The sequence below is a fragment of the Porites lutea genome, chromosome 7 (genome assembly GCF_958299795.1).
Source record: "Porites lutea chromosome 7, jaPorLute2.1, whole genome shotgun sequence".
In the NCBI taxonomy this organism is placed as follows: domain Eukaryota; kingdom Metazoa; phylum Cnidaria; class Anthozoa; order Scleractinia; family Poritidae; genus Porites; species Porites lutea.
The window spans coordinates 18,723,193-18,745,939 of NC_133207.1; the positions used below are offsets into that span (position 1 = coordinate 18,723,193).

The 22,747-nt window shown below is 37.8% G+C and overlaps 2 protein-coding genes across 2 annotated transcripts; one reads left to right on the forward strand and one right to left on the reverse strand.

Annotated features, from left to right (window-relative positions):
- On the reverse strand, positions 1-1,292 carry LOC140943581 (tyrosinase-like). Its single transcript, XM_073392685.1, has one exon. The coding sequence runs from the start codon at positions 1,289-1,291 to the stop codon at positions 311-313; it is 981 nt and encodes a 326-aa protein (XP_073248786.1). The 5' UTR covers position 1,292; the 3' UTR covers positions 1-310.
- Positions 1,293-8,955: 7,663 nt separating this feature from the next.
- On the forward strand, positions 8,956-11,778 carry LOC140944545 (uncharacterized). Its single transcript, XM_073393671.1, has 8 exons — positions 8,956-9,039; positions 9,153-9,229; positions 10,339-10,428; positions 10,603-10,692; positions 10,871-10,960; positions 11,135-11,224; positions 11,400-11,489; positions 11,736-11,778. Exons 2-8 carry the CDS (start codon positions 9,165-9,167, stop codon positions 11,776-11,778), a joined length of 558 nt encoding a protein of 185 aa, XP_073249772.1. The 5' UTR covers positions 8,956-9,039; positions 9,153-9,164.
- Positions 11,779-22,747: the final 10,969 nt, after the last annotated feature.

The following is a 22,747-nucleotide window of genomic DNA, read 5'->3' on the forward strand; positions in this document are numbered from 1 at the left end:
CGCATGAAAAATATATTAAACCAACTAACTATCGAACAAACAAACAAAAACAGAATAAAATATAAACCCAAACCAACTGAACAACTATATATTAAAAGGCCTTAAATTTAAACAACCTTTAGTTTTCTAATAAAGCAGTTGGCATATAACTGACGAACTCAGTGTTAAGATGGTTCAAAAGCTATTACTTCGCTAAGCACAGAATTCAGTCGTAACAAATAAGCCTATTTTTAAATATCAAAGTTTATCATTTCTGCCTCACAGACAACGGATGATTTCACTGTAAAATTTATGGCTTTTACACTCATGATCATTCTTCGTAAACTACTTTTACTTCACCGGGAAGGTTACTAGAATCGATCCATTCCCAGCAATAATACTTTGAACCATGAAATTTGAGGGGCACGTTTGGAAAGTAGACATTTTTGTATTCGTTTCCTTTAGTTTGCCATTCATACCACAATTTGTCCAAGAATGCATGGTGAAGAAGCAGTTCTGGGGAATTTGCTGAAATCAGAGGATTATTCATTGTACCACCGACAACGAAGTGAGGCTCTATGTGATAATCTGAACGAAGAGTTTCTTCAAATTCATTAAACTTTTCCAGGGGCAGCGATAAAGTTTTGTTAACGTTCTCAGTATCGTGAACAAGACTGCGCTTCAAGAAATTCCTTGTTAAACACCCTCCTCCGGACACATCCAAGAGACTCCACTTATCTCTGCTGAAAGGTCCGTTCTCCACGCAGTGGTTATCAAGCTTACTTCCATCTCCTCCCAAACCGTGATCCTCAGGATTCCAAAGGTCTTCTTTTTCAGTTCCTCTCCACCAATGATGAATGTTTTTGCTCCAGTCCCAAAAGGGTATGGTCACACGACAGTCGATTCTGCGCAGGAGGTTTTCAAACTCAGTCAAATACCACCGGTGCCAGGGAAGAAAGACTTCAGGAAGTCTGGCTTCATCGCTTTCGTTCAAATGGAGTGCGACAGTTTTTTCGTAAACTTTTTTAAACAGAGGATGGACCGATGCCAACTTATAAGTGTTAATATAACGTTTTCTATGTTCGATGGTCATTTTGGTGAACTCCTTTCGCACACGGTGACAGTTGGTCAGTTTACCGTTCTTACATTCACAACGCTCTTCACACTTGTTGACCACGAAGCTGCTTTCTTCTCCGCACTCAGGTGTACTAACATCGCGGTTGTCGTCTTCGATCCTTTCTGGATTGTCCGCCTCAGAAATAATCCAGGCATTGATAAGACAAACAATATACCAATAATGATAAAGCCTCATGATCATTGGGTTATCTGCAACAACAAAAAAGGTTAAGATATTTTTGAAAGGTCGATTATCTAATAGTCACGTTTCATTTTACGAGCTGTTCTTTAAAAATGCCACCAATTACCATTAAGATGTTTAATTAATAATGTATTTTTCCTTGAGTGGGAGGGAGGGAAGGAAGGCAAACCGATTATCCTTCTTTTCCCGTCTTTAGAAGTTCGATATCCACCACCCGTACATACGGGTAAACATTATTTTGAATGGAAGGGGTTCATATCAAACTGAAAGTTTCCCAACTGCGTGCATTTCACTCTTTGGTGAACGAACCGGACAAGTATGGCGAGATAACAACCGTCGTGTACGAACACAGGAAAAGAACTCAGGAGATGCTTTTCGCCGATAAGTGGGCACAATTAATACAAAGAATTAATATTTTGTGCTCTTCCGTCCGTGCTTGAAAACTTTCGTCGCGCTTTTTCTTCCGACCCGACTGTGACTTCCCCCAGGGTCTCCGAGGATGGAAAGAGCGGCGATTAAAAAAAAATACTAGTCAAGAGAATATTTTTGATTTGGCATCGAGAGGTCTACGTGGTAAAATCATAAGGACGATATACATCTATCTTTGCCGCTTTCTGGAAAACAGTATCGTTAAATTATCAGTTTCAGTTGTTTTATGAAGAACGTGGAAATGGGTCGTTTAAATTTGCTTCCTTGATTTGTACTTGAAAGCAGCATATACCTTCGAATAATCTCTGAAAAAAATATTATTGTAAATTAAATTGAATAAAACTGTTGTAACTGGAGGGTACTGTAGGCCAGTTTAAAGAATCGAACCTTTTGTGATCTTTTGTGATCTCGTAAATGGATATTAGTTTATCCTAATAAGCTTCAAAAAGGAACAGACACAACCATTCTACATTTCTTTAAAGGAAAACAAGCTTAGTCCGAATTTAGCGATACTAGACAGAGGAGTACAACAATCTACGCTAGGTGTCGCTGGTTATTTATATAACTTCAAATGAATTAAATGGTCAACCAAAACGATCTTAACTTTCGCATCGACATACCTTTAACAAAATGGCCGTCAGTGCTTCTTCTCGTGAAATGATGTGCTTTGATTCAAACGTCAATGTCATGTAGTAAGAATTATAATTGACTTTTTGTAACGTAACGACGTCACTTTTTGTAATAATTTATGCATATGGGCTACAGTAAACTGACTTGGTTAAAAACTAACAAACTTGAAGTAGTTCCTTGGGATTGTTATTAATGAGCTAGACTGAAAACGAGTGAAGAAAAAAATAATAATAAATAAATAAATAAATAAATAAATAAACTATCTGATGGTAAGCTCATCAAGGTGTGGTCACTTAATGTAAATGTTATAAATTTCCTCTTTGTCGAGAGTATCACACCAAGTAGCTATAGTTTTATTTAGATATATTTTCATACCAGATGTGGCGCCAAAGTTTTGTCTTACCATCGCAACCTAATACAGCCTGCGTGCATGCAGTAAGCTGAAAGCGGAAGCAGTTATTAACAAATAGCTCAATCATACATGTAACAGCAAGGAAATGTGCTACGAAAGTTTGCGGCCATTTTCGTGAATAAACAAGCCGAGAAAACTTTTACTCCTATCCCTCATCTCCTATTTTGCTTACTTTCTATAATAATATTTTTAATAATAATATTTAAAAATAAAACACGAAGGCGTGATCGATTCAACCTTGAATACGGTTTCTAAGCTTAAGCTAGAGAACATTTTTCAACTGAGATCCAGTCGACAACTCTACGTGGCACAATGACATGGTTAAATATTAATCAGTTTAAATTCTTTCATGGAGAACGTTGAAGCCGGTCGTTTGAATTTACTCCCTAGATTTGTATTTAAAAGCAGCATACCTTCTAATAAATCTTCTGAAGAAACCATTGATGTAAATTAAATTGAAGAAAATTGATACAACTGCAGGGTGCTGTAAGCAAGTTGAAAGAAATCGAACCTTTTGTAATCTCGTAAATGGATAAATTTATCCTAAAACTTTATAATTACACATTCAAGAGAACTAAAACAACAATTCTACGTTTCTATTAAGAAAAGCGTACAAGCTTAGTTCGAATTTAGCGATACAAGACAGAAGAGTACAACAGTTTAGTCTTCCTAAAAACACCCTCAACAGTTTATAATTTTTAATTAAGACAATTTCCAAAAAGGTTACGGTGAGTTCAACTATAGTGTTACTAAGACACAACTGAGAGAGTAAAGAAAACCGACGGTGAAATTGATCGAGCAAAATTGAATTCATATGATAAGTTAAGTTATGAAGTTGTGCTAGTCAATAGTCTCACATCAAGGAAATATAACTTAGCGGCAAAGCTGTAAAGGAGTTGTTTACTTAGTATAGAAGTAAAAGTGGTAGCCAGGAGGTCTTCCCCGGCAGATCACCAGTCAAGTCATTCTGATGTTTGATTCATCCAAGTTTTCCCAAAGGTTGGATTTGTTCAAGAGCGTGAGTCAAATTTCTCATAACCTCAGCAGAATTTTTCAGTTTTAAAGGAAATATTTAAATAGCTGTTTTGGAGAGTTCGTATCAAAAGAGATTTCTTAAGACATAAAACGATAAAAACGAACTATAAAATCCGACATTTCGGAGAAGTCATGTCTTCATTATCAGGGGAAAATGTTTTTGATCATGCAAATTACAGCATTTGAGGGATAGTTCAGTCTATTTCATTTTACTGTTACCAGGATTTTGGACTAATGAGTAAGGAAAACTATGAAACTTATACAGCGCAAAATAAAATTCACTTGATGTAAATGTTATATAAATTTCTACTCGTCGCGAGTATCACACCAAGTAGCTATTTTAAGTTCTCTTTCTCTTAAAACATATAAGTGAACTGAGATATATATTTCCATACCCAATTTGGGGCCAAAGTTTTGTCTCACCATCGCAACCAAATGCAGGCTACGTGCATGCAGTGAGCTGAAAGCGGAAGCAGTTATTAAGTAAACAAATAACTCAATCATACCAGCTCAATCATACCAGCAAGGAAATATGCCATGAAAGTATGAGGCCATTTTCGTGTATAAACAAGCCGAGAAAGCGTTGACTCCTATCTCCCATCTCCTATGTTGTTTATTTTTTTTATGATAATATTTTAATAATGATTTTAAAAAAAAGGAGTCGTGATCGATGCTAGCTTAAATACGTATTGTGAATTCAAGCTTGTATTTTTGGAACGGCGTCTTTAAAACACCCTTACATACGTTTCCATGTTTTAGTTTTCAGGTAGACAGTATTTTGAAATGGACGGGGTTTATATCAAACTGAAAGTTTCGGGACTGCGTGCATTTCTCACTCTTTGGTGAACCACAGGTAACCCAAGCTCGGTGCACAAATTACCGCGAGTTTCGATACTGTTTTGCATATTACTAACGATTTAAAGACTTTGTATGAGAAATACAGGGATCCAGCTGAGAGTTCTACGTAGTACAATGACGACGATACACATCTTCCTGGAAACAGTATCGCCTAATAATTAGTTTAAATTGTTTAATGTTGGACGTCACTGGACGAGGGTCGTTTGAATTTAGTCCCTGGATTTGTAGTTGAAAGCAGCATACCTTCGAATAATCTTTTAAAGGAAACATTGATGTAAATTAAATTGAAGACAATTCAATTTGATACAACTGCAGGGAGCTGCTAGTGAAGGCTGGAGAACGAAGTTAACGCGAACGTAGGTGAATTTTGTTCTGTTATTTTTGTTTTTTATGACGCCTTAAATTACTTGGATATACTTTGAATTCAGGCATATGCGATTAAGGGCGTTAAGAAAGCTAATTTTTGGTGTACACGGCGTAAAAGAAATGTTGTTTCGACTTGCCCAAAAATTCGGTCGCAAGGTTTAGTTTTAAAACCAAAGGTATGATGATTCCAAAGTAAATTTTGCGTACTAGGTCCTTGGTCCCGGCCGGCCACCGGACGATAACATAAACCAGCCAAATATGGATTGAAAAGGGATAGCCTCAGAAAGTTCAGCTTTCTTTTTGTTTAGTTCTTAGTAAATTAGGATTCATGAATTGAAGTGAGGATCTTTCAACTTTGAGTCACATTTTAAGAAAAGCGTACGTAAATAATAAAAACCGCATGCAGCGTTCAAGTTAAATATGTTGCTTGAGACCTTCCAAGCACTGCACTTTATTTATTAAAATTAATTAAGGGCACCCAACGAGAATATAGTTCAAAACCACTCAAACATAGCCTTAAACGTATTTTAGTATTTAAAGGGTAAATATGGCCATATTTTTATCCCCTAAAAATTTTTCATCTGTTCGGATTGCGTTGGGCTAGCTGAAAGTATAGTGATCCGAAAATTATAGGGATCAAGACTTACCTTTTCGAAAATTTCAGCCAGAAAAAAAGGCTCCCGAAAATTCTAGGTGACCTTTTTAGGGTAAAAATCCGTTAATAATGGGCAATTATACCATTTTTTTTAGATGTTCGAAAATGCTAGAGGCAGGCAAGCAAGAAATTTTACAACAAATGTTCCGAAAATTCTAGATCTCAAATCTTCTTCCGAACAGATATTTTCCGAAAATTGTCGTTGGGTGCCCCTGATTAAGTAATAATATACAAGCCAGGTCATAAAAAGAAAGCTTATATCCGTCCGATTGGTTTCATTAGGGAACTTTAGCAAAGTTAAAAAAATTAAAGCATTGGGTTTTAACAAGCAAAACATTACTCTGCGCGTGCATTATGATGCACGCTTTTCGGATTTCTTTGCCGTGGCTGCACGACCAACACATAAAATTTCCTGATGGCAAGTTTTTCATGGGGACTTAAACAAGCAACAACAAATTTTTCTTTCTCTTTAAACTTTGACTGAAATCGTTTAAAATAGTAGCGATTTTGCTGCCGTAGCATCGTAACTGCACGACGCATTCGCACAGATGAAAATAATTTCCTCATGAGACCAAACTATTAATATAGACAGAAATACCATTTTGGTTTCTAAGTTTAAATAATGCTTATAGAAAATATACATGCAGTAGTTTAGATCAGATGGTGTTTGGACAGTACATTTTTGAGCACAGTTTGCAGGGGCGGACCCAGAAAACTCAAAAAGGGGTGGCCTGGACACTTAACAGCTCTATTCTAGAGTAGACACTTTTTATTTTTCTGAGACGGAAGTCTATAAAAATAATACAAAATTTCAAAGCAAAAGAGGTGGCCGCGGCTCCATCGGCCGACCCCTAAATCCCCCCATGGTTTACAAAGTCGGCCAAAGCGGCCGGACCAAGGAACCACTGGCCGGGCCACTGGGGCCCGTTTCTCGAACGTCCCGGTAACTTTTCGGGCCCGAAATCAATTTTCAAATCGAAATATAAAGAATAAGAGCGCGGGTCCTGACTAGCAAACTACTCCATTTTGTTTCATTAACTAATTGTTTTATCATGTTACAATTAGATGCAAATATATTGAAACTTCTCTCTTGCATGTAAACAACAACAGCTTTACGGGCCCTGTTAATTATCGGGGCTTTCGAGAAACGGGCCTTCAACCGGAGCGGTCATTTTCTGTCATGCAGGATTTTCGGCAAAGTTCAGAGGCTATCAGTTTGTCACAAGTTAGTAAAATGTTACGGCAACTTACAGGAAACATTTCAGCTCACTACTCTTCTTCAAATTATAAGATAAGACATACTCATTTACGTTTTTTTGGTCCGGACCATTAGGACCACATACTGTACAAGACATGCAAGAAATATATTTGCACTTGTGGCGAAGAGCTTATATCGTAGTTAGTTTTCGGCAGAGAAACAATTAGAAATCTAGTATGAAAGTACTTACATGTAAAAGGCGAATTGACATTCTGTTACAAGAGATATACGAGACCTTAGTGTCTCCTCCAAACTCTTGAATGGCTCCATACTGAGCTATCTTATCGCCCGCTTTCAAAGAGTACGCATCCAAGATACCAATTCTCTAATTCTCAGATACTGAAATATGGGGTCCCCTGAATATCACCGAGTCCATACTTTTTATACAAGCTTTTCAAGAAGAGGTCTTACTACATGTACCTTATTGCACAATTGTTACTGTAAAACTCTTTGCTTATTCCCTTAAATGTCGTAAAAATGGTACAGAGTTCAGGTTCTGTATTTCTAAAGTGTCATCAAACCGCTGTGTTTGATTTTTAAATACTGCAAACTAAGTCTTCGTAAAAGCACCCTGAACTGTAATGATTTTGATTAAAGACAATTTTCAAAAAGTTTGGAGAGTTCAGCCATACTGCTACTAAGATACAAATGAGAGATTACAGAAAACCTTAAAATTTACTGAGCAAAATTGAATTTATATGATAGGTTATGAAGTTGTACTAGACGATCGTCTCACATGAAGCAAAATATAAATTTGCTGCAAATGAGACATCAAAGAAACTGTAAAGCCCAGTGCAAACGGACGTTACATGTTACATGTTAAGTCTATTTGCACACCCTGTTGCATGGTGTGGCGCAGAGTCGCACGTATCTTAAAGGAGTTGTTCAGTGAGTACCAAAGTAAAAATAGTAGCAAGGATTTCTTCCCAGGTAGTTCACTTGAAGTCATTCTGATGTTCGCTTCATCTATTTTATCCAAAGATTGGCTTTGTTCAAGACTGCTTCAGAAGTCTTATACCCTCGGCAGGAATGTTTTCTATTTAAAGGAAACTTTTAAATAGGTTTTGGAGAGTTCAGTCGGCTTTTTTATTGATACTAGCGTACTAAGAGAGTACGAAAAAGTATAAAATTTACAGCGCAAAATAAAACTGATGAAGATTTTAAAAAGTTTCTACTTGTCGAGAGTATCACACGAAGTAGCCATAGTTTTATTTCTCTTAAAACCCGTAAATAAACTGAGATATATTTTCATACCAGATTTGGGCCAACGTTTTGTCTCACCATCGCAACCCAATACAGGCTACGTGCATGCAGTGAGCTGAAAGCGGAAGCATTTATTAACAAATAACTCAATCATACCAGCAAGGAAATATGCTATGAAAGTTTGAGGCTATTTTCGTGTATAAAAAGCCTAGAAAGCTTTGACTTCTATCTCCTATCTCCTATTTTTTTTTCTTTTATACCAAATCCCACATCAGCCCTAACCCCCTTCTTTAAAGAAAAAGATGCTGTTGCTTAGCACTTTAAAAGGAACAAAAATATTATATTCGAAAAATATATATGTATGCTCCACAAAATTGAAATGAAATATTTCCAATCAGCGCCATCATCTCAGATTAGATGTGACAGAACTTTTCACAAAAACCTTTGAGACTCCCGCCGTACAAATGGGTACTCGGTGTTCTCCTATCCCAATGACTTCTGCTATGCTTGAGTTTTTACTGCTGATTGTTTTAGTCAAAAGTTGGCTTTACGCAACTTGATGCCCCCTTAAAGGTACTTATTCATATTCCAAGACAATTTTTAAATAGGTTTTGGAAAGATCTATAATTATACTTGATTACTAAGATACCAAGAGAGTACGGCAAACAATGATATTTACCGAGCAATTTTGAATTTATGAATGTTATGAATTGCGGAAGCAACTATCAACTAATAAATCAATCGTTCCAGCTAAGACGCGCGGAACTTCCTTGCGCTTGAGATATATATGACCAGCACTAGAGCGGCCATTAACCAGAGGTTTCATCTGTAGAAACTTGCTTCTTATTTAAAGCAATCTGTGAAGATTTACGGAAACTTTACCTGGGGACAGGCAGGTGAGTGTTGAAGTGAGCTGTGATTTCATTTCTTCTTGTTCTTTTCATTCAAATTTCAAGGGTTTTAAGTTTCTTTTCTCTGACATTATTACCTATGTGTTTATGTTTTTCAGGACGACTTGACAATGTCACGTCTTACTTTGGTTTTTCTTGCAATGATTTTGCTCGTCTCCTTTGTGCAGGGGAAAAGGTTTGTGGCTTATAATAACTTTGGCCTTATCCACACCCCCTTTACGCGTGAACTTAATGTGAGCCGTAGAATGTATTAAGTCAAAATTTTCCAAAACGGACCCGTACCCCATGTGTAACTGGGAGATCAAAAGGTTTCGGCTGTTCCTTGCCGAAATTTATTTATTTTTTAGCAATAAAAGAGAAAGCCGTTAAGTGACGGCAGTGAAAACAGTCGACATGGACTTTCGTATTTCAGCGACAACTACTGTGTTGGTACAAGTTTGTGCAGCTTGTTAAGAAACTGCTGAACAAGACGTTTAATAAACTTTTGGCACTTTATGGTCCGAAAAATGTAGGAATTGGAGTGTATACAGCTAGTAGTGGTATAATCCGTCGTCTTTAGTTTAAATGCTAAATCTCATGCATCAATCAGCAAATTTGGTTTGAAAGACAAGGGCATGCAGTTCGTGGAAAAATTGCCGTTTTCATGGCAAACTTTGGGGATATGATTTTTAATACCGACCAAAAAAAATTGTCAGTCGACATTCTACTGCTGAAGATCCCTTAGAGTATTTTTTTACTGATCGACTGAAGTGTTTCCAAACTTTCTAATTGTATCTTCGGCTCTGTTTACACTTTGCCGAACATCTTTAAATTTCGTTCCGTGTCGAAAGCTTGAACACTGGATAATGCTTTTGTCCATACATAAAGCCGAGCGCATGAGATGAAATGCGAAGCGGCAGGAGCTCTTTGCGACGAAGCGCTTGGCTTGTTAGGTTGTGTAAAGCATACAGCGTGTGCAATGTCCCTTTTGAACCCCTCCCAAGTTTTATGGCAAATCATATTTTACTGAACATGACCTACGAGGGAGGTGTAGGTAGCATATGTTCCGAACAGAAAACTCAGTACCACACTGAACCTTATCTATTTTCAGTTTAAACAAAGCGTACATATGTAAGTTGCCACAGCCGTTAAAGAACAACTTTAACACTGATGAGAGACCGGAGGTTGAATTGCATAGGCCCCAGCAAATACTATGAATGTGTGATTGTTTTTGTATTAAAACAGATTACAAGCTTCGTTGAAAAAGGTGTTTCAAAAAATTATTTATCATCATTGATTTTTCAGTGCTGCTGACCGTGGGGATGAAGATGAAATGAGCAAGCGAGATGAGACGTATATACGTTTATATGGAAAGCAGAAGCTGAGGAATTTTGTGTACGTTGCCACAGCCGTTAAAGAACAACTTTAACACTGATGAGAGACAGGAGGTTGAATTGCATAAGCCCCAACAAATACTATGAATGTGCGATTGTTTTTGTATTAAAACTGATTACAAGCTTCGTTAAAAAAAGTGTTTAAAAAAAATTTTTTTCATCATTGATTTTTCAGTGCTGCTGACCGTGGGGATGAAGATGAAATGAGCAAGCGAGATGAGACGTATATACGTTTATATGGAAAGCAGAAGCTGAGGAATTTTGCGTAAGTTGCCACAGCCGTTAAAGAACAACTCTAACACTGATGAGAGACCGGAGGTTGAATTGCATAAGCCCCAGAAAATACTATAAATGTGTGATTGTTTTTGTATTAAAACGGATTAAAAGCTTCGTTGAAAATTAAAGGTGTTTAAAAAAATTATTTATCATCATTGATTTTTCAGTGCTGCTGACCGTGGGGATGAAGATGAAATGAACAAGCGAGATGAGACGTATATACGTTTATATGGAAAGCAGAAGCTGAGGAATTTTGCGTACGTTGCCACAGCCGTTAAAGAACAACTTTAACACTGATGAGAGACTGGAGGTTGAATTGCATAGGCCCCAGCAAATACTATGAATGTGTGATTGTTTTTGTATTAAAACGGATTACAAGCTTCGTTGAAAAAGGTGTTTAAAAAAACTATTTTTCATCATTGATTTTGCAGTGCTGCTGACCGTGGGGATGAAGATGAAATGAGCAAGCGAGATGAGACGTATATACGTTTATATGGAAAGCAGAAGCTGAGGAATTTTGTGTAAGTTGCCACAGCCGTTAAAGAACAACTTTAACACTGATGAGAGACAGGAGGTTGAATTGCATAAGCCCCAACAAATACTATGAATGTGTGATTGTTTTTGTATTAAAACGGATTACAAGCTTCGTTAAAAAAAAGTGTTTAAAACAATTATTTATCATCATTGATTTTTCAGTGCTGCTGACCGTGGGGATGAAGATGAAATGAGCAAGCGGGATGAGACGTATATACGTTTATATGGAAAGCAGAAGCTGAGGAATTTTGCGTAAGTTGCCACAGCCGTTAAAGAACAACTTTAACACTGATGAGAGACCGGAGGTTGAATTGCATAGGCCCCAGCAAATACTATGAATGTGTGATTGTTTTTTTATTGAAACGGATTACAAGCTTCGTTAAATAAATGAAAATACAATTTTAAAAACTGTAAAAAAAGAAAAACCCTGAAACTGGCTTTAGGTTTGTTAAAAAATTAAAGTTAAAAAATTCCTCATTTCCTTCTCTAATTTTTCAGCGCTGCTGACCGTGAGGATGAGGATGAAAAGAACAAGCATTAGCTCGGGATTTATTTGCAATTATCAGTTAACGAAAAACTGTGTGGAAGTAAAGCGAAATAAAATGTGACAAGTTGTTCTATGTCAATTCAGGTCTGCCCTCTTTTATTTGTGTTATTTTTGGGCTGAATGGAGACATGATCCTATTGTCGGATCCCGACGTCCGGGGGGAGGGACTGGAAGGCGCCCTGTAACAGAACCATATCATCTCAGAAACTTTAAAAAGGGAATTTCTATGCCCTTTCAACTGGATCTGGTTTTTATAAGAATGCTTTTAATAACAGATTTCGTGTATCAAACTGGAATGAAATTAAGATATCGCGGAAAAACTGTATTTAGTGTTGTGAGAATTGAGCCCTGTGCAACTCCAAATAGGACATTTGCAAGACTAGACTGCTTGTCCATTGACTTGTGCAAACTATCGAGGGTTAGTCACGTAGCTCAAGAACCAAAGAAGAGCTGCCTTCGACAATCAAATTGCATTTAGCTTACGTATGACAATAGAGTAGTCGACCGTTTCGAATGCCTTAGAAAAGTCCGCAAAGGTGATGAGTGTTAACTCACCATTCTTCATTGCTCGAATTATGTCGTCCCTCATCCATAAAAGAACGCTAGTGGTCGAATGACCCTTACGGTATCCAGATGTAGTATCCTGAAGCATCTGTTTCTGATCGATGTATTCAAGTAGTTGACTTAAAAACGAGTTTTTCAAAGACTTTAGATATTGCTGGTAGGATAGCCATAGGTCGGTAACGATCAGATTCAAAAGGAGACTCTACTTCCGGGATGGGCGAAACACGAGCAACCTTCCAGGCCTCTGAAAAAGAGCCCATTGAAATAAAACTGTTAAGGATGTGCGTCAGAGGCGAAGCTATGATGTCGGCATTTAGTTTAAGATACTTTGCAGAAATCTGATCGTTGCCCGTTGAACAGTCATATCTCACATGATGGTAGTTAACATCTTCATTACTTCACTGTAAGTAACGGGGCGTAGGTTAAACGAGCAAATATAGTAGGGTGCTCCCCAGGAAGGGAGTTAATGAGATCTAAAAGGAAGTCTAATGGATTTGCCTCTGATCCTAGTAAGCGGTGCAATGTGGAGCTGAAGTGCTTGTTCAGTGTGTCAGGGTCCGCCTTGATTGACTGGGGACCAGGATGTAAAATACGATCTATGGTATTCCACAGTTCTTAGGGTTTATTGGATGATAGGGCCCTCCTGAAAAAAAAAGCGCATTTAACTGACTTGATCTTGGTCTTGATTTTGTTGGGCACCTCACGAAATTTATTCCAAACACTTGCAAAGTTTGTTTTGTGCACTAAATACCTATTTACATTCCGTTCTTTCTGAAGCTTCCTGATGTCTTCCTTGTTCAGCCAGGGCCAGGCTCTCGCGTGATCTTAGTTCTGCGTAGAGGAGCGTGCTTATCCAGACAAGATTTAAAGAACGAGTTGAAATGTCTTGACTACTTTCTCGTTGGGATCATCAACACTGTATACAATTATAAGAGGAATACTACTCAGTTCTTTCTTGAAGGCTGTCCCATCGAATCGCTTTTCATCACGGATTAACTTGTTACGTGGTTGAAAACGATTGACTCTTGCGTTAATACAAGCATACGGTCCATCGTGATCACTAATTGTTGGAAGGGCAGCACATTACAATGCCTGACGCGATTGGGTGCGTTGCTAATGATGTGGTCAATGAGTGTTTTGGATGTGGGTGTGGTTCTTGTTGGGCGCTGTACCCGCTGGTGTAGGTTAAGGGACGTCAGCATAAACGATCAGTGTATTTTTTTACTCCAGGACGATTTGGCGTGAGCATCTCTACCTTAACATCACCGGTGAATGTTCTTTGGGATGGTCTTTTTGTCGCTAGCTGGCTGAATAGTCCCTCTACTGTGTCGAGCCACGTTTGGTAGTCCTGAATAAGTTCCGATCGATAGAGAACTGTTCTTATTGCGGCCTTGGATCTCTAGCCATAAGTGTTCTAAATCTAGGGCGTGTCGTGATCGGACGTGTGTTTTGGAGCTCCGTGAGCTCTGAGAATTTGAGCTGAGAATCTGTGTATTTTTTGCAATTTATTTCTTTTGTTCGTGTTTGTTATGAAGTCGTTTTAAGTTTTTTTGGCATCCAGTGCGTGTGGAGTGGAGTATTTTGAGAGCAATTTGGGTCAGTTTATGCCATAAATTTGCTCTGACGTTATTTAAAGATGGTTGGCAAGACTCGTTCGAGCAGTATGGCCGAAGACAGCGCGGTCTCTTTCTCCAAACATATCCTCGCTGCAGTTCAAGCAGCAGCTCTTCCCTTACGAAAAGAGATTTCAGGTCTTAAAGACGAACTTGCTAAACTGAAAAGTGAGCTAGACGAGGTGAAGGCCAAAGCCAACAACAACGAACAATATTGGAGAAGTAATTCCATTCGTATCTTAGGGCTGATCATGAGTGAAGAAGAGGGGGAGGATTGCTACGATAACGTCCTAGACCTATACGAGAATGTGTTGGAAATTGAAGTTGGCAGGGTTGAATTGGATAGCGTACATCGCGTGGGAAAGCCAAGGGAGGCTGTGGATGGTAGCGAGAGACCACCGCCTCCACGCGCCATTACAGTTAACTAAAAGGCTATGGTACGAAGATCAAATTTATGAGGGCTCATCGTGGTCTTAGAGGGAAAAATATTTACATTAATAAAGATTTGACCAAGGACACCCATGACTTCCTTCTACAAATTAAGAAGGATTGCGTCGAAGGGGTAGCAGTCTACATTGTTGATGGATGTGTTTTAATTTGGCCAGTATCGCGAACTCAAGAAAGGTTTATCGTATTGTGAAGAGTGATGACCTTAAATGTTATGGTTTGAACAAAACGTCTCCCAATACAGTCCAGTTTTGAGGCTCGTTGTTTGTTCGTTGTTGTTTTCCCACATAAAGTGAAGCAGGGCAGGTTGCTGTGTGCAGTCTCAACTCACAAATCTCTCCTGTATCAAAGAACCGCGCACCGATTCACCATGAAAGCGTCAAATCCTTAAGAACAAATCAGTCTCCTATTTCTTCCGCTCGTCATGGGTATTGCAATGTGTTTTTTGTGGGGTAATATTTTCAAAACTTATGGTTCTGGGCAATCTGACGTGGGCTCAGGAACCTGGATGACCACGTGTTGCGTAATAATAATAATAATAATAATAATAATAATAATAATAATAACTTTTTTTCTATAGCGCTCTTATCCTATGTTCAAGGCGCTTTACAGTCATGTAAACAACATTATTGATAAATATTTACAAATTTACAACCGTATCCTATTATATTATATTTACAATGAGTAAAAAGAAAAAAAAAAGGAAACAAATTAAAACCAAAGCAACTATTAAACTATTTTATTCATAATGATTAAAAAAAGGGAAAATTAAAACTAACGCAATATATACAAATCTATAGAAACAATGATTTGGAATGCCCTAAAAAACTCAAGTGGCTCAGGCAAACGAACGACTAAAATCGTGGAACTAGAGACGGAAAACGGCACAGTATATGACGAGTCATCCGCAGCCAATGAATTAAACGACTTTTTCACTAAAATTCTGGAACAAATAGGAAAGGACGATCACGGTCTTTGATGACTCAAAACTGAAGAAGTTTATTTCATCCAGGCTTAGGGCCACTACAAGTTTTGTCATACCTGAAATTTAACCGCAGCAGGTTGCTGATATCATTAATAAGATCTCGGTCAGCAAGGCAACTGGACATGATAGTTTGAGGGCCAAAATCCTCAACCTTATCGCACCATCATTTATCCACCCACTTTGCAGGCTTCTGAACTTATCAATTGCAACAAATTCCTTAGTTCCCTGATAAATTAAAAGTCGCCTAAGTTACACCACTGCACAAAGGTGCTCAGCAACGTGAAAGAAATAACTATCGCCCCATATCAGTGGTGACAATCCTATCTAAAATCATCGAAAAACACGTAGCAAACTCGCTATTAAAATATCTTCAAGAGAACAATTTGCAATATAAAATAACAATCAGTTTTCCGTTCTGGTCATTCCACTGAAACAGCTTTTATCAGAATCACGGACGGAATAGTATTTGTTGATTTCCGTAGAGCGTTCGACGTAATCAATCACAAACCACTACTAAAGAAATTATCAGTGTACGGTGCCAGCCCAGATAGGGGGGCCTGGTTTCTATCGTATCTGGAAGAGCGAAGAAAGTTTGTGAAACTAGGGCATATAACATCTGAGCCGAAACCTGTCAGGCAAGGGTACCGCAGGGATCAATCCTAGGTCCAGTTTTAGTTCTCCTATTTGTGAATCATGTGCCTTTACATTTGAACAACTCCACCATTGATATATATGCTGACGATACCACCCTGTCCTTGAGCGCAGTCTGGAATAATACCACTTCTTTAACTCGGGCTCTTTCTAATGACTTGGAGAATATCGAGAAATGGTCAACCGAAAACAAAATGTACATCAATACAGATAAGACTAAAGCGTTACTTTTTACGGGAAAAAGGTTACAACATAAGCTTAGTGCGGAAACAGCAACCTTGAAACTTCGCCCTGACGCCACAAATATCGACCAATGATTGCATCACAAGTTACTGGGTTTAATCATTGCTAAAGATCTTAGCTTTGAAGCACACATAGATGAATTATATAAGAAAGTGTCAAAACGAATTAGACTTTTGAGGCATGTTAGTCCTTATCTCAAGAAAAGACACAAGTTAACTTTCTATCATGCTGCTATAAAGCCAGTTATGTTGTACCTCAGTCCAATCTGGTCATCTTGCAGTAAGGAATTGCCAGAAAGAGTCTTGCGGATGCAGAAGCGAGCTGCACGCATTATATTGGACCCCGAAAGAACAACACGCACATTAACTATGTTTAATGAACTTAACTGGATTCTATTTTTTATCGAGGCATATACGAAAATAGATGTTCATAGCCTTTTATAGACTAGAGGGTACAACTCCAGATTATATTAATTCTATATCAAGACAAATTCTGAGATTCATAACCGTTCAACTCGTTTTGCAAATTTAAATTTTCATTGTCCTGTTTTTAAGAAAAACACAGAAGGAGGCCGGACTTTTAGCGTGCGAACTATTAGAAACTGGAACGAGCTGTCCTTTGACGTAAAGAAGGTGAAAATGTTAAATCTTTTAAAAAGAAAATGTACAAGAATTTGATCTCTAAGCAAAGAGAAACATATAATTTTGAACATCTTTTATTAATAAATAGTTTTAAATAGTTTTGAATATCTCTTAAAAATTAAGTCTGTAAAATAACTTGTTTTAGATAGTTAAATAGTTAAAATTTCTAAATAAGACTCTGGATGGTTTTTAAATTCTTTTTATAATGACAGTGTAAAAATATTTTAACAGTAATTTTGTTATTATGTTTTTTAGAGGGCCACAATTAATGCAAGTTTATCAGTTTTATCATTAATATCACGTGTTTACCCTCTTTAAATAGAGGCGTTACCTTACCTTTCCTTACATTTTGCATGACTATTAAATCGTCGTTTTATCTGTTGTTTGCCCCCTGAAAGACCACATGACATTGCTTTTATCCCATCAGTCCTAAGGCGTGTAAAAAACGATGGCCTGTATTACGAATAAAATGTCTATTGGATAATTCCAAACACCGCTAACGCGCAATCAGTAGACTATCTGAGGGTAGGAAGATCCATGTTTTTTCATGCAATATTGATTACCGGGATCCCCTGAGTCCATGTTCGCGTTCACCACGCAACACGCAGTCATTGAGGTTCCTGAGCGCACGTCAGATTGCCCAGAACTAAAAACTTTGAAAAACACTTTCCCACAAAAGGCTCATTGCAATATCCATGACGAGGGGAAGAGATAAGAGACTGACCTGGCCTTAAGAAGATGGCGCTTTCAAGCCGAGTTTGCCCACAGTAACCTGCCTTGCTTCGCTTAACGTAGGAAAACATAAACGAACAAACAACGAGTCGCAAAACCGTATGAAATGGCCATCAACGAAGCCCAGGTTACACAGAAAAAGCAACAACAGGCTCAAGTTTAAGTAAGTACAATTTATTTATGCGTATATTTTTACGATTTAACAACTAAATTGAATTTCTCATACAAAGTCTTGAAAATCGTTCGTAATATGCAAAACAGTATCGAAACACGCGGTAATTTATGCACCGAGCTTGTGTCAAAATAGGCTTTGAAATGATGTTAACTTTATTGATAAACTATATCAGGTTCGTGACTTCTTCATTTTTGACAAAAAAAGCTGTGAAATGATGTTTGGTGATATACATGAGCATAATACAAAACAATCCTCTCTAGGCCATAAGATATCGTTTTTCTCTTCATTTTTTTTTTGTCGACAGCCTTTGAAATGATGTTTTTTGATAGCGGAGCTCTCGCGCGCGCGAAGCGGAATACCTTGAATAACAAAATCTGGTTATCTATGCATCCAAGAAATTTTGGTTCTGACAAAATCGTCTGTACGACTTTCGTACCGTACGTACATACATTCCACGTCCACCCCATTAACGTGGATAACAGAGAAAGAGCTAGAGCAAGAAATAAAAGAAAAATATGAAAATTTTATAGCGGGGTTGGAAAATGAGAATGCTATAGCAGCCACCAAGGTAAAAATGAGCGGCAGTGAAAAAAAGAGTGAACAGGAGCACATTCAACATTTCCTCCATAAAACGTCAAAGTGTATGTAGGAATTTTCTGGAAGTTTCAAGTTGTAGTCGTGCAAGACAAAGGAAAAAACTGAAAAGTACAAAAAAGTGTGTTGCACGTGCAAAGTTGTTTTTTGCTAATTAGACCTACTGTTGTTGTTTTTCACCGTTATCGTTGTCTTCACCATTTCTTTAGCATTACACGATTTTATCTTTTGTGTAAACTATTCAATTGAGTAAACTATTCACATTAAAGAGAGCTTGACGCTTCTAGCCCTGGCAGTACTATACAATTCTCTTCAGGCCATAAACATATCGTTTTTGCAAAGTTGCCATGTCATTTTTTGACAAAATAGGCTTTGAAATGATGTTTGGTGATATACATGTACATGATACGGCATGAAAACAATCCTCTGCAGGCCATAAAGACATCGTTTTTACAAAGTCGCCATAATGGGTTTTCTGTAAAGTGGTCAACAGATGATTTTCGTCAAAAGTAAGAAATTGGTCTGTCTTCCTTCATTGTCAAAAAAAGCTCTAGAAAAGAAGTATGGTGATATTGGGGATGTAAAATAAGCCTTTCCAGGCTATAAATACAAAATCGTCATATTGGAATTTTGTACAGGGTTTGACCCATTATTTTAGTCAAAAAATTAACAAAATTCATGTGTCTCCTCATTTTTCGTCTACTTACAAATGATATTCAGTGATGTACTTGATATAAACACTCCGCTCCAGGCTTTAAAGATATTGTTTTTACAAAGTCGCTATACCCTTCATTTTTCTTTAAAATGTTCTTTGATATGATGTGTGGCGATATACATGATATTAAACAATACTCTCTAGGCCAGAAAGATATTACTTTTACAAAGTCGCTATGTTTTATTTTCGTCAAAAACCTGAAAAATTCCTCCCTCCTCATTCATTTTCGTCAAAATAGCCCCAGAAATGATGTTGGCTGATATTTTAGATATGGAACAAGCGTTTTCAGGCTTTAAATGTATTGGTTTTATAAAATCACCAAACTGGATTTTAGAAAAGGTTCAAAAAGGCGTGGAAAAGATTTTTGGCTAATATATTCTAGGTATACAAGCTTTTTCGGACACCGAAAGTAAGAGCGGACTGGGTCGGGCAAGATGTCTGACGTGTAGTGTTTTTGTGAACTGCGTCTTGGAATTTTCGTTTATGGCGGAAAGTTCTAAAAGGAAGACCTGGAAAAATATAATTTCAACTTCGTCTGAAGAAGAGTCCTTTTCTCCGTTAGATAAAAAGCTGAAATGCGGTAAACGGTCAGATTCAGAAGGAAGCCAGTCAATCGACGAGATTACAAAAGCCTTCAACATGGCAGGAAGCATTATGCCGAAATTAGAAATGATCTTTGAGAAGCTTGGCAGGGTAGAGGAGAAGTTGGATAAAGTGAAAAAGTTACGCAAAAGCGGTAGACAGCAAAGTGAGTGAACTACAAGGGAAAGTGAAGTCGTCTGAAAAAGGCATGCAAGACGGGAAAATCGGTCAAAGAGCTTGCAGATGGTATGCACTGTGCAAATTGTGGAGAAAGAAAGCTTACAGGGAATCCAGATTCCGAAATCCAATAAATGTTTACTTGAGGGAATAAAGGGAATAGCAGCTCATGGAATCCGCAATCCTTCTGAAGACTGGAATCCAGAATCCAAGTCTCACTGACAATGACTGGAATCCAGTTCCTGGGAATCCGGAATCTACGGTGTGGAATCCAGAATCCAAGACTGCCTTGAATTCCCATACATGGGGCGATCAAGGAGCTAACGGCGAAAGTAGACAAGCTTACAGAGATGAAAGGTTCTATTATAATATGGAAGTGCACCAACGCCGAGAAATTCTTCGTTTGTTTGGAATTGAGGAATCGAGCACGGCTGTCAGCGATGAAGACACGAAACAAGTTTTAGTGGACTTTCTTGAAGATAAGTTGGGCATCGCTATCGCCGAGAACCTCGAATTTCAAACAGTACACCGTATTGGAAAATTTAGTAACTCAAAGGGAAATCAAGGCAGATAATCATTCGTTTTTTACGCTACTCAGATCGCGAACAAGTGATGTCAAGTGCAAAAAAACTAAAAAGAACAGACTATAGCATTTAGGCAGATTTACCAAAGGAATTAGCCGATTGTAAAAAAGAAAAAGATGCGCATCTTCGAAAGCGAGATAAGATGGTAAGTAGGCTTATTTTACTCGGAAGCAGCCGAACATTTTGTTTATCGATGGTAATCCCGTATTTAATTAATCCAAAACATGTAAATCGCCAAGATTTATTAGGCCAATAGAAATTTGTTTGGTGACATCCTGATAGGTGATATAAACCGAAAAATGAACAATTCATCAAACACCAATGTCTCCATTGTTCCTAAAGGATATTATTATCCTGTTACTACCTTACTTACAGCTGTAGGTGTACATAGCAACCAAGTCTCTAAACGGCTTAAATCTTGTCAATACAAATTCTACTCTTTTGTCAATATACACAATAGGTAAAAAGAGGCCTAGTAAAAGCGTTTAGAGACGTTACATAGAAAACTAGCCTTGTTACAGGGAGTTACTAAACAGAGTAACGCAGTAACGAGTAACGAGTAACAGAGTAACGAGAAAACGAGTAAAGGGATAAAAATTCAAGAGGTTAAAAAAATAAATCCTTATCAAAGAAAAAACATAAAAATGGTTGTTATATCCTAATAATGACCCTTACCAACCTCGAAAAATATTTGTATTCCAAAAATTGCTTAAAACAACGACGTCCACCCGACCCTCACCCGCCCATCCCTCCAAGGTATTTTCGCGCCGAAAAAGTCACCTGGCTACGGCTGTTATTTGCAATTAAATATGCCTATCCAGCAGATAGAGTAACAAAACGTTCCGTTTATCGTTTACCTTAAAAGGTTAATTCCTACAGCCCAGGATCAGCAAGACTGTTTTAAAAGTGCCGAGTTTCTGAACAACTGTCACAAATTATTGAATATTTACAACTGAACAAAACTGCATATACTGGTTTTGAGTCACTGTCCATGAGTAGTACCCGGGTAGTAGATTTAGTATCAACATCGACATCTGCATCAATAACATTGCTATCCCTAAGGTTAGTTTGATCCCGCTGTATACGTTATTCGAACGTTGTGCTTATTGATATCATGAAGAAAATAAACAGAGAGTTTGTTTTGTGATGACAAGGTATGGGATTACCCTAAGTTTCAAGTTTCAGTGTGAACGATTGTGATAACTAATGGATTAATTAAATTTTGTAAGAAGATTAAGGAAAGTACTTCTTATGCCAAATACAGGTCCCCCAGTTCGTAATCGCAGGATGGTAAAAACTGTCTGCAAGTGCCACTTTAGCTTCAGGTCCTTATGCCAGGTCCTATTAAACTGAAAATAAGAGATTGATCGTCAAACCAAGTCTAGAAGACACGATCATTCCTTTCCCAAAGGGACCATAAGTGGGAGAAGACAGAAGTGGGAAAGAGGGCTCTTCTGTCTTCTACGATTTCAAAACACTATTAGTTGTTGTTATCTTAGCTTAGACGTTTCATGTGACACAACAATATTTTTTTAAAGTTTGCCGCAAGCACTAGCGTAACCAGAAGAGGAAAAGTCCCTGCTGACAGGGGTCAGTATCTCATGTAAGACTCCATAATATGTCCCCTTTAGTGCGTAGCTGCCTTTAAGTCATTAAGCCCAGGCTTAACAAATTAAAATTTGGGTCAAAATGAGTTCATGTAATTTGATGTTATCAGGAAGTGAAATTGCAATTGCAAGTAATACAGGTACCAATGCCTGTGACGATCGATCATGCAAAATGACACATATTTCACTAGGAAACTCTGTCTCTTACTAGATATGTAGGGTCTTCTTTGCCTACTTTTGATTGCCTGCTAGGATCATTTGGGTTCAAAACTTGTAAATTTGGAAGATCTCAACTCTAAAATAACACCTAGTAATCAGGCCGTTTTCTCCTTGTTTGTTCTGTTTCTTCTTGTTATGTTTCGTTTATATATTTTGCTGGTGGGAGGGATGGGGGGTGGGGGGGGGGGGGGGCGAGGATGGGGAGTTGACGTCGTTGTTTTAAGCACTTTTTGGAATACAAATATTTTTCGAGATTGGTAAAGGTCATTATTAGGATATTACAACCATTTTTATGTTTTTTCTTTTATTAGGATTTAATTATTATTTTTTTTAACCTCTTGAATTTTTATTCCTTTACTCGTTTTCTCGTTACTCTGTTAACGGCGTTACTCGTTAAGTACTGCGTTACTCTGTTAGCAACACCCCCTTGTCAC

Bases quoted from the DNA above. Each gene is read 5' to 3' on its own strand.
- LOC140943581 (XM_073392685.1), bottom strand. From the start codon at position 1,291: ATGAGGCTTTATCATTATTGGTATATTGTTTGTCTTATCAATGCCTGG.
- LOC140944545 (XM_073393671.1), top strand. From the start codon at position 9,165: ATGTCACGTCTTACTTTGGTTTTTCTTGCAATGATTTTGCTCGTCTCC. The intron at 10,429-10,602 runs GTACGTTGCCAC...TTGATTTTTCAG, and splicing joins CAGAAGCTGAGGAATTTTGT to TGCTGCTGACCGTGGGGATG. The intron at 10,961-11,134 runs GTACGTTGCCAC...TTGATTTTGCAG, and splicing joins CAGAAGCTGAGGAATTTTGC to TGCTGCTGACCGTGGGGATG.